This window comes from Anomaloglossus baeobatrachus, chromosome 6, assembly GCF_048569485.1.
Source record: "Anomaloglossus baeobatrachus isolate aAnoBae1 chromosome 6, aAnoBae1.hap1, whole genome shotgun sequence".
NCBI classification, from domain to species: domain Eukaryota; kingdom Metazoa; phylum Chordata; class Amphibia; order Anura; family Aromobatidae; genus Anomaloglossus; species Anomaloglossus baeobatrachus.
The window spans coordinates 551,116,616-551,131,638 of NC_134358.1; the positions used below are offsets into that span (position 1 = coordinate 551,116,616).

The following is a 15,023-nucleotide window of genomic DNA, read 5'->3' on the forward strand; positions in this document are numbered from 1 at the left end:
ATTGCTGTTTCGCTACAAGGTTCACATGGCATAACGAAGTCACGTGAGTCCCTCCTGGTGTCGACGGAGCCGCAGTGGCACTGCATCACTCATAGAGAGAGCCTGTGAGTCCTGCTTCCCCCGAACGTATAGAGAAAGCCTTTGAATCCTGCTTACCCGACCACTCATAGAGAAAGCCCGTGAGTCCTGCTTCTCCCTGAACTCATACAGAAAGCCTGTGAGTCCTGCTTCTCCTTCCACTCATAGACAAAGCTTGTGAGTCCTTTTACCCCTCCCCCTCATAATGAAAGCCTGTAAGTCCTACTCCCCTCTCCCACTCATAGAGAAATCCTGTGAGTCCTGCTTCCCTGCCCACTCATAGAGAAAGCCTGTGAGTCCTGCTTCCCTACCACTCATAGATAAAGCCTGTGAGTCCTGCTTACCTACCCACTCAGAGAAAGCCTGTGAGTCCTGCTTCCCTACCCACTCATAGAGAAAGACTGGGAGTCCTGCCTTCCCTGCCCACACATAGAGAAAGCCTGAGAGTCCTGCTTCCCCCACTCATAGAGAAAGCCTGTGAGTCCTGCTTCCCCCACACATAGAGAAAGCCTGTGAGTCCTGCTTCCCCCACTCATAGACAAAGCCTGTCGGTCCTGCTTTTCCATCACTCATAGAGAAAGCCTGTGAGTCCTGCTTCCTTGCCCACACATATAGAAAGCCTGTGAGTCCTGCTTCCCCCACCACTCATAGAGAAAGCCTGTGAGCCTTGACCTCATCACTCATAGAGAAAGCCTGTGAGTCATGCTCCCCCCTCCCACTCATAGAGAAAGCCTGTGAGTCCTGCTTCCCCCATCACTCATAGAGAAAGCCTGTGAGTCTTGCCCTCATCACTCATAGAGAAAGCCTATGAGTCCTGCTTCCCCCCACTCATAGAGAAAGCCTGTGAGTCCTGCTTCCCCCCACTCATAGAGAAAGCCTGGGAGTCCTGCTTCCCCACCACTCATAGAGAAAGCCTGTGAGTCCTGCCTTCCCTGCCCACACATAGAGAAAGCCTGTGCATCCTGCTTCCCCCACACATAGAGAAAGCCTGTGAGTCCTGTTTCCCCCACACATAGAGAAAGCCTGTGCATCCTGCTTCCCCCACACATAGAGAAAGCCTGTGAGTCCTTTTTCCCCCACACATAGAGAAAGCCTGTGAGTCCTGCTTCCCTGCCCACTCACAGAGGCCTGTGTATGTAGCTCCGTGACAGTAGGGGGCACTTTGTAGGAGTGTGATGTAGCTGAGTACACAAATACTGTTGCAGAGACCGTATCCAAAAATTTGAATCCATATACATCCAGGAAAACCCACAAAAATTCCTAATTTGGGTTCAATCTAGGAAAAATTGGGAAGGTTTCCAGGACATAAGATGAGTAGGAATAGAAGGGGGGAGTTCACATGTGAATATTACTAAAGGGGGGCATGATATAGAATCTAACTAGGGGCTTGGTGGGTGGTCCTATAGATGTGTGGGGTGCTCTGACTACCATTATTCCCATATACATATATAGGATATATATCTCTATCGTCACACATGGCAGACATTTCTAGGTATGTGACGCACAGGATACCTGGATATCTGTAATAATGGATCTGCGCTGTATCAGTCGATTAGTTAGACCCCCCCCTTATGTAGTATAATAGCCGCCACTTTCCTATCTCTATTCCTGGCACTGTCAGTAATTGACTGTTTTGTGGCAGGGATGGAGCGGATCCGCGAGCCCGATGTTATGTAACCGCGCCGTGACTCACTCCGCCTGCTGTACACCGCTGCGTCGGAGATGTTTATGTTGATGGTTTTATCTCATGGCGGCGGCTTGGACGCCGCTCAGCCTTTTTATGGTGGATGTTAGAGATCACGGTGACAACACGTCTGTCTCAGCCCGATCTGAACACTGACACAGTATCATTTTATTTTTTTAGCAGCGAGACATTTTAATTTACAACCTGCTGCTGCAGTGCAGCGTTTTCCGCGGACCCTGTGCCGTCCAGCCGCACACGGCACGCAGCCGCCCCCCGGTGATCCCGCTCTCAATAGCCCTTTCCCTTCTATTTCCTTGCAGCTGCAGATTAAGCATGCCGTCACCGAAGCTGAAATCCAGAAGCTGAAAACAAAGGTAAGGCTGCAATTATCCATTCTTCTTCTAGTCGGCGGGCACAATGGAGGCAGGGGCTTGTTTGTGCGACGAGAGAGACTCAGCTGCTAAAAGGGGAAATCGTGACAACATGGTAATAGCCGGGCGCAGCCGGGGGAGACGGTTATCTCTGCCGGTGGTGATGCAACCAGTTACACAAGCCTGTACATCAGTAATGGACACTAGACCCAGGCAGTGCGGACACCAGTTGCAGCCTATATTGAGACTCAAAATATACAGTACAGACCAAAAGTTTGGACACACCTTCTCATCTCTAGAACAACTGTTAAGAGGAGACTTTGTGCAGCAGGCCTTCATGGTAAAATAGCTGCTAGGAAACCACTGCTAAGGACAGGCAACAAGCAGAAGACACTTGTTTGGGCTAAAGAACACAAGGAATGGACATTAGACCAGTGGAAATCTGTGCTTTGGTCTGATGAGTCCAAATTTGAGATCTTTGGATCCAACCACCGTGTCTTTGTAGAAAATGTGAACGGATGGACTCTACATGGCTGGTTCCCACCGTGAAGCATGGAGGAGGAGGTGTGATGGTGTGGGGGTGCTTTGCTGGTGACACTAATGGGGTTTTATTCAAAATTGAAGGCATACAGAACCAGCATGGCTACCACAGCATCTTGCAGCGGCGTGCTATTCCATCCGGTTTGCGTTTAGTTGGACCATCATTTATTTTTCAACAGGACATTGATCCCAAACACACCTCCAGGCTGTGTAAGGGTGATTTGACTAAGAAGGAGAGTGATGGGGTGCTACGCCAGATGACCTGGTCTCCACAGTCACCAGACCTGAACCCAATCGAGATGGTTTGGGGTGAGCTGGACCGCAGAGTGAAAGCAAAAGGGCCAACAAGTGCTAAGCATCTCTGGGAACTCCTTCAAGACTGTTGGAAGACCATTTCCGGTGACTACCTCTTGAAGCTCATCAAGACAATGCCAAGAGTGTGCAAAGCAGTAATCAAAGCAAAAGGTGGCTACTGTGAAGAACCTAGAATATAAGACATATTTTCAGTTGTTTCACACTTTTTTAAGTATTTCATTCCACATGTGGTAATTCATAGTTTTGATGCCTTCAATGTGAATCTACAATTTTTAGAGTCATGAAAATAAAGAAAACTCTTTGAATGAGAAGGTGTGTCCAAACTTTTGGTTTGTACTGTATGTGTGTGTATGTCGTGGAATTATGGATATCACAGGATGGAAAAACACTTTAATAATATGCATATAATGAAAAAATATTAAGAAAAAAAAGACATTTTCAAAACATCTCAATTCATTCAATATGGAGTATGACGGTCACGTGCACCTACAGCCCCAGCTGCTATCACTGAGGTTATTAATGGTTGTCTGTGGACAGCTCTGTTCTGCTGAATGCACTTGGGCAAATCATCAAGATCCTCTGCTGGCAGCTACTGTGTAATCACTGACAAATGATGTCTCACGTGTCCTCTATGAAAGATTTTGCTGTTTTTGCAACATGACAACACCAGACCACATGCTTCTTATGCTACTGTGATCAGTGTGTGTGGCCTAAACCTGCCTCCATGGCTGCAGCATCTCCAGACTTGTTGTGCATGTCTGCAGTGTCTCCGGACTTGTTCTTCCATGGCTGCAGCATCTCTAGATTTGTGTCTCATGTCTGCAGTGTCTCCCGACTTGTCTCCCATGGCTGCAGCATCTCCAGACTTGTCTCCCATGGCTGCAGCGTCACTGGACTTGTCTCCCATGGCTGCAGCATCACCGGACTTGTTGCCCATGTCTGCATCGACCTGGACTTGTCTCCCAAGGCTGCAGCATCTGCTGACTTGTCGCCCGCAGCTGCAGCGTCCCAGACTTGTCTCCCATTGCTGCAGAGTCTCCAGACTTGTCTCCCATAACTGCAGCATCTCTGGACTTGTTGCCCATGGCTACAGCATCTCAAGACTTGTCTCCCATGACTGCAGCATCTTTGGACTTGACTCCCATGGCTGCAGCATCTCCAGATTTTTCTCTCCTGTCTGCAGGTGTCTCCCGACTTGTCTCCCATGGCTGCAGCTTCTCCAGACTTGTCTCCCATGGCTGCAGCTTCTCCAGACTGGTCTCCCATGGCTTCAGCATCTCCAGATTTGTCTCTCCTGTCTGCAGTGTCTCCCGACTTGTCTCCCATGGCTGCAGCTTCTCCAGATTTGTCTCTCCTGTCTGCAGTGTCTCCCGACTTGTCTCCCATGGCTGCAGCTTCTCCAGACTTGTCTCCCATGGCTGCAGCTTCTCCAGACTTGTCTCCCATGGCTGCAGCATCTCCAGACTTGTTTCCCATGACTGCAGAGTCTCCGGACTTGTCTCCCATGGCTGCAGCATCTCCAGACTTGTTTCCCATGACTGCAGAGTCTCCGGACTTGTCTCCCATGGCTGCAGCGTCACTAGACTTGTTGCCCATGGCTGAAGCATCCTGGACTTGTCTCCCAAGGCTGCAGCTTCTCCTTACTTGTCACCCATAGCTACAGCGTTCCAGACTTGTATCCCATGGCTGCAGAGTCACCAGACTTGTCTCTCATGACTGCAGCATCTCTGGACTTGTTGCCCATGGATGCAGCGTCTCTGGACTTTTCTCCCATGGCTGCTGCATTTGCGGACTTGTCTCCCACGGCTGCAGCATCTCCAAACTTGTTTCCCATGGCTACAGCATCTCCGGACTTGTGTCTCATGGCTGCAGCATCACTTGACTTTTCTCCAATGGCTGCAGCATCTATGAACTTGTCTCCCTTGGCTGCAGCATCTGCAGACTTGTCTCTCATGGCTGTAGCATCTCCTTTTATCCCATGGCTGCAGCATCTTACAAACTTGTTTCTCATGGCTGCAGCGTCACTAGACTTGACTCCCATGGCTGCAGCATCTCCGGACTTCTTGTCCCCCATCGCTGCAGCATCTCTGGACTTCTCTCCCATGGCTGCAGCATCTCCGGACTTCTTGTCTCCCATGGCTGCAGCATCTCCGGACTTCTTGTCTCCCATGGCTGCAGCATCTCTGGACTTCTTGTCTCCCATGGCTGCAGCATCTCTGGACTTGTCTCCCATGGCTGCAGCATCTCTGGACTTGTCTCCCATGGCTGCAGCCTCTCCGTGCTTGTCTCCCATCAAGCATATCTGGGATTTCATTAGCTGGTAATTGCACAGGATCTGCCAGCAGAGGATATTGATGATTTCCCTAAGTTCACTCAGTGGCAAAACCTTCCTTAGATCACCACTAATAACCTCAGTGATAACAGCTGAGGGACTTCTCAAACGCTGGGATTCTGCACTTTAGAATACAATTTCATTTTGTACATGCAATTTATCAGACCCCTTATAGAAACCTTTGGGGGGAAAATGCACTAAAAAAAACGCACATTTCAACGGTGTCTTTAAACGCATGAGCATTCTAAAATCACATCCATTTTCTTGATTTATTCTTATTAGCGATCTTCAGAAGCACAGCGCTCCTCGGCCTCCTGGCTGCCTAATTTCAGGGGTGGGGTATCGGGGTACGTTTGGTGACTGACAGTTCGGACCTTTGGCATGGCTAAACCGCCAGCCTGAATTGCCCCCTTTCCGTTGCTGCTAGCAGTCTTAGTTTTGCACCTATGAGGTTCCCGCTTTTACTTAGCGTCTTCTTATTTTTCAGCTAAAAGCGGCAGAGAATGAGAAAGTGAGGTGGGAACTGGAGAAGACTCAGCTGCAACAAAACATCGAGGAGAACAAAGATAGGATGATGAAGCTGGAAAGTTACTGGATCGAGGCTCAGACTTTGTGTCATACCGTCAATGAGCACCTGAAAGAGACCCAGAGCCAATACCAAGCCCTGGAGAAGAAATACAACAAGGCCAAGAAGCTGATCAAGGATTTCCAACAAAAGTAAGGGGTACTTTGCACACTACGACATCGCAGCTGCGATGTCGGTGGGGTCAAATCGAAAGTGACGCACATCCGGCGTCGCTGTGGACATCGGAGTGTGTGAATCCTTTTTACTACGATTAACGAGCGCAAAAGCGTCAAAATCGTATGATCGGTCATTTCCATAATTTCGGAAGGACCGATGTTACGATGTTGTTCCTCGTTCTTGCGTCAGCACACATCGCTGTGTGTGAAGCCGCCGGAGCAAGGAACATCTCCTACCTGCGTCCCGGCTGCAATGAGGAAGGAAGAAGGTGGGCGGGATGTTTATGTCCCGCTCATCTCCACCCCTCCGCTTCTATTGGCCGCCTGCTGTGTGACGCCGCACGACCCGCCCCCTTAGGAAGGAGGCGGGTCGCCGGCCAGAGCGACGTCACAGGGCAGGTGAGTGCACGTGAAGCTGCCGTAGCGATAATGTTCGCTACGGCAGCTATCACAAGGTATCGCAGCTGCGACGGGGGCGGGGACTATCGCGCTCGGCATCGCTACCATCGGCTTGCGATGTCGTAGTTTGCAAAGTACCCCTAAGTCCTGGACATGCCCCGTTTTTGTAATGTGTACGCAGTTGTATAAATTAGTCGGTTGCTCTCAGTATTAGTGACACCTGCTGTTCGTTGGTTCTGTCAAGCGTCGGACCCATCCTTCATAACCGGGCAATTTTTCGTTTTTTCCTCCCCTTATTCCAAGAGCCGTAACTTTTTTATTTTTCTGTCAATCTTGCCATATTAGGGCTTGTTTTTTTGCGAGACGAGTTGTACATTTAAAATAAACCATGCGTTTTACCATATAGTGTACTGTAAAATGGCAAAAAAAATTCCAAGTGCTTAAAAATTGCAAAAAAAGTGCGATTGCACAATTGTTTTTGGGATATTTTATTCACAGTGTTCACTATATGGTAAAACTGATGTGTCGGTGTGATGCCGCAGGTCGGTACGAGTTCGAAGACGCCAAACATGTATAGGTTTACTGTTATCTAAGGGGTTAAAAAAAATCCGAAGTTTGTCCCAAAAAAGTGGCAAACTTTTTGCACCATTTTCCGTGACCCATAGCGTACTAATTTTTTGGGATCTGGGGCTCAGTGACGGTTTATTTTTTGCGTCTCGAGGTGATGTTTTTAATGGTATCGTTTTTGTGCAGACACATCGTTTTGATCGCCTGTTATTGCATTTTGCGCAAAATTTGCAACAACCAAAAAACTGAATTTTGGCATTTGGAATTTTTTTTGCCATTATACCGTTTACCAATCAGGATTTTATATTTTAATAGATTAGATCAGACATTTCTGAACGCAGCAATACCAAATATGTGTATATTTTATATATATATATTTTTATTGCTGTTTTCAATGGGGCGAATTGGAGGTGATTTGACAGTTTAGTTTTTTTTAATTTATTAAAACTTGTTTTTGTCCTTTTTTTATTTTACTAGTCCCCTTAGGGGACTATAATGATTAGCATATTTTTTATGTTATATTTTAATAGATTGGGTATTTCTGAACGCGGCAATACCAAATATGTGTATATTTATTTATTTTATTTTTTTTTATTGCTTAATTTTCAATGGGGCGAATAGGAGGTGATTTGACATTTTAGTTTTTTTTAATTTATTAAAACTTTTTTGTACTTTTTTTTTTTTTAATTTTACTAGTCTCCTTAGGGGACTATAAGAATCAGCATATTTTTTTATTTTATATTTTAATAGATCGGGCATTTCTGAACGCAGCAATACCAAATATGTGTATATTTTTTTTTATTTTATTTTTTTGCTTAATTTTCAATAGGGCGAATGGGAGCTGATTTGACGTTTTAGGTTTTATTATTTTATTAAAACTTTTTTTTTGTACTTTTTTATTTTACTAGTCCTCTTGTGCACTTCTGTTGATCAGAGCTGCACAGCTCTGATTACAAGAAATGCAGCGTTCCTGTTAGAGCCGCCGCTCTCTGTCGGCTCTAACAGGAAATAAGGCATGATAGCGACAGGAGTCATCATACAACCATCGACTCCGATAGCGGTGGGGAAAGGCGCATTCCCTGCTGGGGCCATTTAAATTGCGCTGTCTAATTTTGACAGCACGATCTAAGGGGTAACCGTGGGGGTGGATCATGGATCCACCTGTGCCTGTTAGCTGCACATGTCTGCTGTTCAAATCAGCAGACATGTGCAGGGATCACCGCCGGCTCAGTGCAGCAGCCAGCGGTGATTACCCCGACATAAATCGAGTGTCGGACCCATCACTGATCTGGTATTAATGACATATTGTCAGGACAGCAGCAGGGGGAGCTGGAGTCGTGATGGACAGAAACACTACTGTGCAAAAATCAGCTGGGGAGCTGAAGCACGGTGTGGGCTGATGCAATACCTTACAGCACCAGCAGAGGGAGCAGATACCACGAGGTGTGTGGAAGATGGTCAGACAGGCCGGGACGAACACAGGAGAAGCAGTAACAGACCAGAGGGACGCGCAGGAGAAAGGTCGGGGTCAGGCCGAGGTCATTACCAAAGAAAGCAACCGAGGAGGTGAGGTAGGAGGGGGAGAGGACAAGAAGCGGGCAGGAAGGAACGAAGGTATGTCAGGAGAGACAGACAGAGATCAAGAAGACGAGACACAGACACAGGACAAGAGCACAGGGGAGATGGAGCACGATCAAACACTTACAGTGACCAGCAATCACAGCAGAGCAGATCTTATAGCCGGCGTCGGTTCACCAGAGATCATCCCATTTAAAGGGTCCAGGCACCGGAAATGAGGTCCAGGGAAAGGCTCCACCCCTTAGCCATGTGGCAGGGCAGACGAAACCATGACACATATCCTAAGGATCAGTCCTAAACAAACCCTTAAATATCTTTCTATAGTAAATTCAGTACTAATGTGTTTCGCCTTTTTTTTTTCCCAGGGAGGTCGACTTCATGAAACGTCAAGAAGTTGAGAAGAAAAAAATCGAAGACATGGAAAAAGTCCATCTTGCCGAAGTTCAAAACTTGCAGTCACGTGTGAGTAACATGACCAAATGCCCGGAAGTTATTCGATAGAACAACCAACGCGTTTCGCTCACTTCTGTCACCTCCTATTATTCCAGATCAGGGACCTGGAAGCAGAGGTGTTTCGGCTTCTGAAGCAAAACGGCAGCCAAGTGAACAATAACAACAACATTTTTGAAAGTAGGACATGTCTTGGCGACGACTCAAGCGTGGTTTCAGCCGAGGATTTGGGTGAAAAGCAAGAGCCCACCTTAGATGGCTTAAAGGAAGGTTTGTTGAAACATTGAGTTGAGAAAAACAAAACAAAAAAAAAACAACAAAACTATGACCCTCCTGGCAATATGCATAATGCATGTGACGAGCGCTGTGCTACAGGCGACTGCTCGTAACATTTCTCCGAATTCAGAATGCAGTGTTACAATGTATCAGTGTCATTGCTGGATGCTTCTTTGTATGGTCACACACAGGCGCCATCTCTGTATACGTTTTATCTTTGTCGGGGTCGAGTTGTGTAAAAGTTTATTACAAAAACGACAAAACAAAGAAACAATGGAACAAAAAAAAAAAATGGGATGGGTAATATATACATATAGACTGTATATACAGACATGTTTTGTGTTTTGACTTCAATTGTACATCCATTAAACCGAAAATATCAAGGACCGATTCGGAACTCCATTGACATGACATTTCCCCAAAAAATAAATCCTGAAGGCAAAATTGAACCAAGCAATACTTAAAGGGCAGCTGAAAAAGTAGGGGAGGTAACACTTAAAGGAAGCATCTCGGGTGGGATACTTAAGTGGCATTGGAGTGAGAAATTGTTCTTTTGACCCATATGCTAATGAGGTCGTAAGTGCCCGGTAGGCGTTCCTTAGCCTGGGAAATCTTCGAGCACTCCTATGGAAATCCTGGCCTTACTCTTGATTGATTTCTTTAATATTCCTTAGTAAAATCTTGCGCATGCGCCATTGAATCCTAGGACGGTGCGTGCACAATACCCTCTCTTTTCATCAGTGACTTACATCCTTGTGCTTTACAACCAGACGCTAACAGAGTAATGCGTGTGTGCTAAATACACTCCTTCTATGCCTTTTGAACTCCAAATTAATAAGATTTGTTTTACGAGCGCTCGGGAAATCAATGCAGCACACACACTTATCTTCAAATAATGCGGAGAAAAATGGAAATAGCACTCACCATTCTCAAATAAAATTCTTGTACTTTATTAGGTTATCCTCAAAAAAGAACAAAGGGAGCAGCTAGGAACTTTATGGACTACAGCCGTTTCGTGTGAAACACTTCAACAAGTCCCTCCTCCATACACGCTTAGTATAGTGTACTGAAAGAACTCTTCTGTATTAATACATGTGACCAGTTTATATATGGTCACAGGCAAAGGAAAAGTTCCTTCTGAACTATGCACCAATTCTGCTCATCAGTGACGTACATCCTTGTGCTTTACAGCCAGACAGTAACAGAGTAATGCATGTGAGCGAAATACACTCCTTCTATGCCTTTTGAACTCCAAATTAATAAGATTTGTTTTACGAGTGCTCAGGAAACCAATACAGCACACACACTTAGTATGGTGTACTCAAAGAACTCTCCTTTATTAGTACATGTGACCAGTTTATATAGGGTCACAGGCAAAGGATAAGTTCCTTCTGAACTATGCACCAATTCTGCTTATCAGTGACGTATATCCTTGTGCTTTACAGTCAGATGGTAACAGAGTAATGTGTGTGTGTGAAATACACTCCTCTTATGCCTTTTGAACTCCAAATTAATAAGATTTGTTTTACGAGTGCTCAGGAAACCAATACAGCACACACGCTTAGTATGGTGTACTCAAAGAACTCTCCTTTATTAGTACATGTGAACAGTTTATATAGGGTCGCAGGCAAAGGATAAGTTCCTTCTGAACTATGCACCAATTCTGCTTATCAGTGACGTACATCCTTGTGCTTTACAGCCAGACAGTAACAGATTAATGCGTGTGAGCAAATTACACTCCTTCTATGACTTTTGAACTTCAAATTAATAAGATTTGTTTTACCAGCGCTCGAGAAATCAATACAGCACACACGCTTCTCCTTTATTAGTACATGTGACCGGTTTATAAAGGGTCACAGACAAAGGATAAGTTCCCTCTGAACCTTGCACCAATAAGAGCAGTAGGGGCGTGAACAGAAATGTGAAACTTCATTAGTTATAAGACAAGATAGATACAATGAGAACAAAATGGATTCTATTCTCACCCATGCGCATGCGCTGCAACAGTTTTTCACAGCACAAGATTTCAGCACTGAACAGAGTCAAGACAAAAGGAAACAGCATGGGGCACGGTTTGCCAACGAGAGCCTGAGCATTTACCAAACCCAGGACCACCCTCTTGGCACCTCATTAGATACACGTATCATTTCTCACTTATTAGAACAGATCACAATGGTATTTTGACCCTTGACTCTATACGAATTACTCTTCTAGAGATCACACCACAATCTGCACCATAATCATGAGGTTGGAATGGAAACCAAATATGCCGATGTCCACATATGCCAGACTTCAGCCATCCATAAATGACACTGACTGGCTGGGGGCCATGAGTGCCTGTTCCTGACCAGAATTTTCTTCTCCCTATTACACAAGTGTGCAGCATAGACCCATTGTAGACCCCAATAATATAATTTGCATCCTTGTAGGTTTCCAGGTAAACCCTAGACATTTACTTAATAATGGGGGGGGGGGGGCATTCACGGGACTAAAAAATTGGATAAATCCTCAAAATACGCTTAATTCTTTCACTTTCTTCTGCCAGGTACAATGAGGACCTATTACTGTCTTGACCACCTCAATCAGAAAATAAAACCAAACTGATGTGTCCATCCTTACAGTGGTATGCAAAAGTTTCGGCACCCCTGGTCAAAATGACTGTTATCGTGAAGCGTTAAGCAAGTTGAAGATTAAATGATCTCTAAAAGGCATCAAGTTAAAGATGACAAATTTCCTTTGCATTGCAGACAAAAAAATATTTTCATGTTTTACATTTTAAAGAATTACAAAAAGAAACATGGGACAATGGAAAGGTTTGGGCACCCATGGAGATCTGTGTACCTTTGACCAAGGTTTCAGACCTTAATTATCCTTTAGGGTTATGGCTTGTTCACTAACATTGTTAGGAAAGGCCGGGTGATGGACATTTCACTGCTTTATAAAAATCCAGCCTCCTCTAACCTTGTGCCAAACACAGTAGCCATGGGTTCTTCTAAGCAGCTGCCTAGCACTCTGAAAATGAAAATGGTAGCGGCCCACAAAGCAGAAGAAGGTTATAAGAAAATAGCAATAGGTTTTCAAGTTGCTCTTTCCTCAGTTAGAAATGTAATTAAGAAATGGCAGTTATCAGGAACAGTGGTGGTGAGATAAGGTCTGGAAGACCAAGCAAAACGTCTGTGAGAGCAGCTCGTAGGGTTGATAGAGGCAAATCAGAACCCCCTGTGTGACTGCAAAAGACCTTCAGGAAGATTTAGCAGACTCTGGAGTTGTGGTACATTGTTTACTGTTCAGAGACACCTGCACAAATATGGCCTTCATGGAAGAGTCATCAGAAGAAAATCTCTCCTGCATCCTCACCATAAAATTCAGCGTCAGAAGTCTGCAAAAGAACATCTAAACAAGCTCATGCATTTTGGAAACAAGTCATGGACTGTCGAGGTTAAAATAGAACTCTTTGACCACAAGGATCAAAGGTATATGTGGAGAAAAAAAGGGCACAGAATGTCAGGTAAAGAATATCTCGCCAACCATTAAGCATGGAGGTGGATCAATCATGATTTGGGGTTGTGTTGCAGCCAATGGCACGGGAGAACATTTCACACGTAGAGATTAATGGATTTAATAAAATGTCAACAAATTCTTAATGCAAACATAACACATCTGTAAAAAAAAGCTGAAGTTAAAAAGAGGAGAAATTAGGAGAAAAGAGGAAGGCTTCTACAAATGGATAATGATCCTAAACACACGTCAAAAACCACAATAGCCACAAGATGAAGGTTTTACAATGGTCCTCACAGGCCCCTGATGTGAACGTCACTGAAAATGTGTGGCTAGACCTCAGAAGAGAAGAGCATACAAGAAGAGCCAGGAATCTCACAGAACTGGAAGATGACCTAGGAATGTCACAGAACTGGAAGACGTCTCCAAGGAAGAAAAGTGCATGCAAGACGAGCCATGAGTCTCACAGAACTGGAAGACGTCTCCAAGGAAGAGCAGTGTAGGCAAGACGAGCCAGGAATGTCACAGAACTGGAAGACGTCTCCAAGGAAGAGCAGGGCATGCAAAACAAGCCAGGAATCTCACAGAACTGGAAGACGAGCCAGGAATCTCACAGAACTGGAAGACGTCTCCAAGGAAGAATGGATGAAAATCCCTAAAACAACATTTGAAAGATTTGGGTTTACAAGCTCTGATACACTTGCCAAAGGGGGTGCTACTAAGAACTAACCATGCAGGGTGCCCAAACTTTTACATCTGCCAGTTTTACGTTTTTTGGTTAATTTAAAAATGTAAAAGATTATATATTTTTTTTTTGCTTAAAATACAAAGGAAATGTGTCATCTCTAACTTTACGCCTTTTAGAGATCATGTCATCTTCAATTTGCTTAACTGTTCACAACAGTAATTTTGACCAGGGGTGCACAAACTTTTGCATTCCACTGTATAATATAAATCCTATATATTATGACAAAGTATCAAAAATCATGTTTTTCTTTAGAGTTGGTCATCTCATGCCAGACATCTTAGAAGAGGAAGAGGAAGAACCGACACATCCATAGTCTAAGGGACGCACATTTGTCATTGGCTCTTTTCTGCGGCTGCGCATTGATGTCTCAGTAGATTAGCCCTTTCCTAATCGGGAAGTGGAAGAGAAAGATTTATCTGCTTTCAACCTATTGGATTGGATTTTTTATCTCACCCTAATCAATGGCGGTGTGACCAGAGTTGAGTCACCACCGGTCTGATATTGGCCACCGATTTTGAAGTCACAGATTAACCAAAAACTTTTCAAAAACATTCTACCATAGTTATTAACATTTTAGGGTCAATTTGGAGAAGTTTTTGACTGTCGAGCAGCTAAAAACTACAAAGGCAAAAACTTGTGAGTCCCCATAAATCGGCCAGGGGTGAGGGGTTGCCGTATATTTTTGGGACACTTTTTTTGCCGAGACGCATTAGGAGTTGTAGTTTTGCAATAGGTAGAGGGACACAAGCAAGAGGACATTTAAGACCCCCATAGACATTAGATAAAAGTCGGCTAAGGCCAGTAATTTGGATTGTACTTGACAACCATCTGATGTGTATGGAAGCCCCTCCCATTCTTTTCCAACTGCCCAATTCTTCTCCAACTGCTCGATTCTTCTCCAACTGCCCAATTCTTCTCCAACTGCCCGATTCTTCTCCAACTGCTCGATTCTTCTCCAACTGCCCAATTCTTCTCCAACTGCCCGATTCTTCTCCAACTGCCCGATTCTTCTCCAACTGCCCGGTTCTTCTCCAGCTGCCCGATTCTTCTCCAACTGCCCAATTCTTCTCCAACTGCCCGATTCTTCTCCAACTGCCCGATTCTTCTCCAACTGCCCAATTCTTCTCCAACTGCCCGATTCTTCTCCAGCTGCCCAATTCTTCTCCAACTGCCCAATTCTTCTCCAGCTGCCCAATTCTTCTCCAGCTGCCCGATTCTTCTCCAGCTGCCCAATTCTTCTCCAGCTGCCCGATTCTTCTCCAGCTGCCCAATTCTTCTCCAGCTGCCCGATTCTTTTCCAACTGCCCGATTGTTCTCTAGCTGCCCAATACTTCTTTTCCATGACATCCCTTGACAATCTTTTTGATTTTGGGAGAGATAAGCTTGTGTATGTCAGCAATTTACTTCTCTTTCCCCATTGAAAACACATGAACCCTCGCGAACTGA

At 45.0% G+C, this 15,023-nt stretch overlaps 1 protein-coding gene across 2 annotated transcripts in view; it reads left to right on the forward strand.

Moving 5' to 3' along the window:
• Positions 1 to 15,023, forward strand: part of PPP1R9A (protein phosphatase 1 regulatory subunit 9A) — a 265,367-nt gene that overhangs the window by 214,328 nt on the left and 36,016 nt on the right. For both annotated transcript variants that reach the window (XM_075315675.1, XM_075315676.1), the window contains exons 8-11: positions 2,083 to 2,136; positions 5,808 to 6,037; positions 8,971 to 9,067; positions 9,154 to 9,325. In XM_075315675.1, the coding sequence (XP_075171790.1) occupies positions 2,083 to 2,136; positions 5,808 to 6,037; positions 8,971 to 9,067; positions 9,154 to 9,325 (553 nt within the window). The remainder of the gene's footprint in view (positions 1 to 2,082; positions 2,137 to 5,807; positions 6,038 to 8,970; positions 9,068 to 9,153; positions 9,326 to 15,023) is intronic.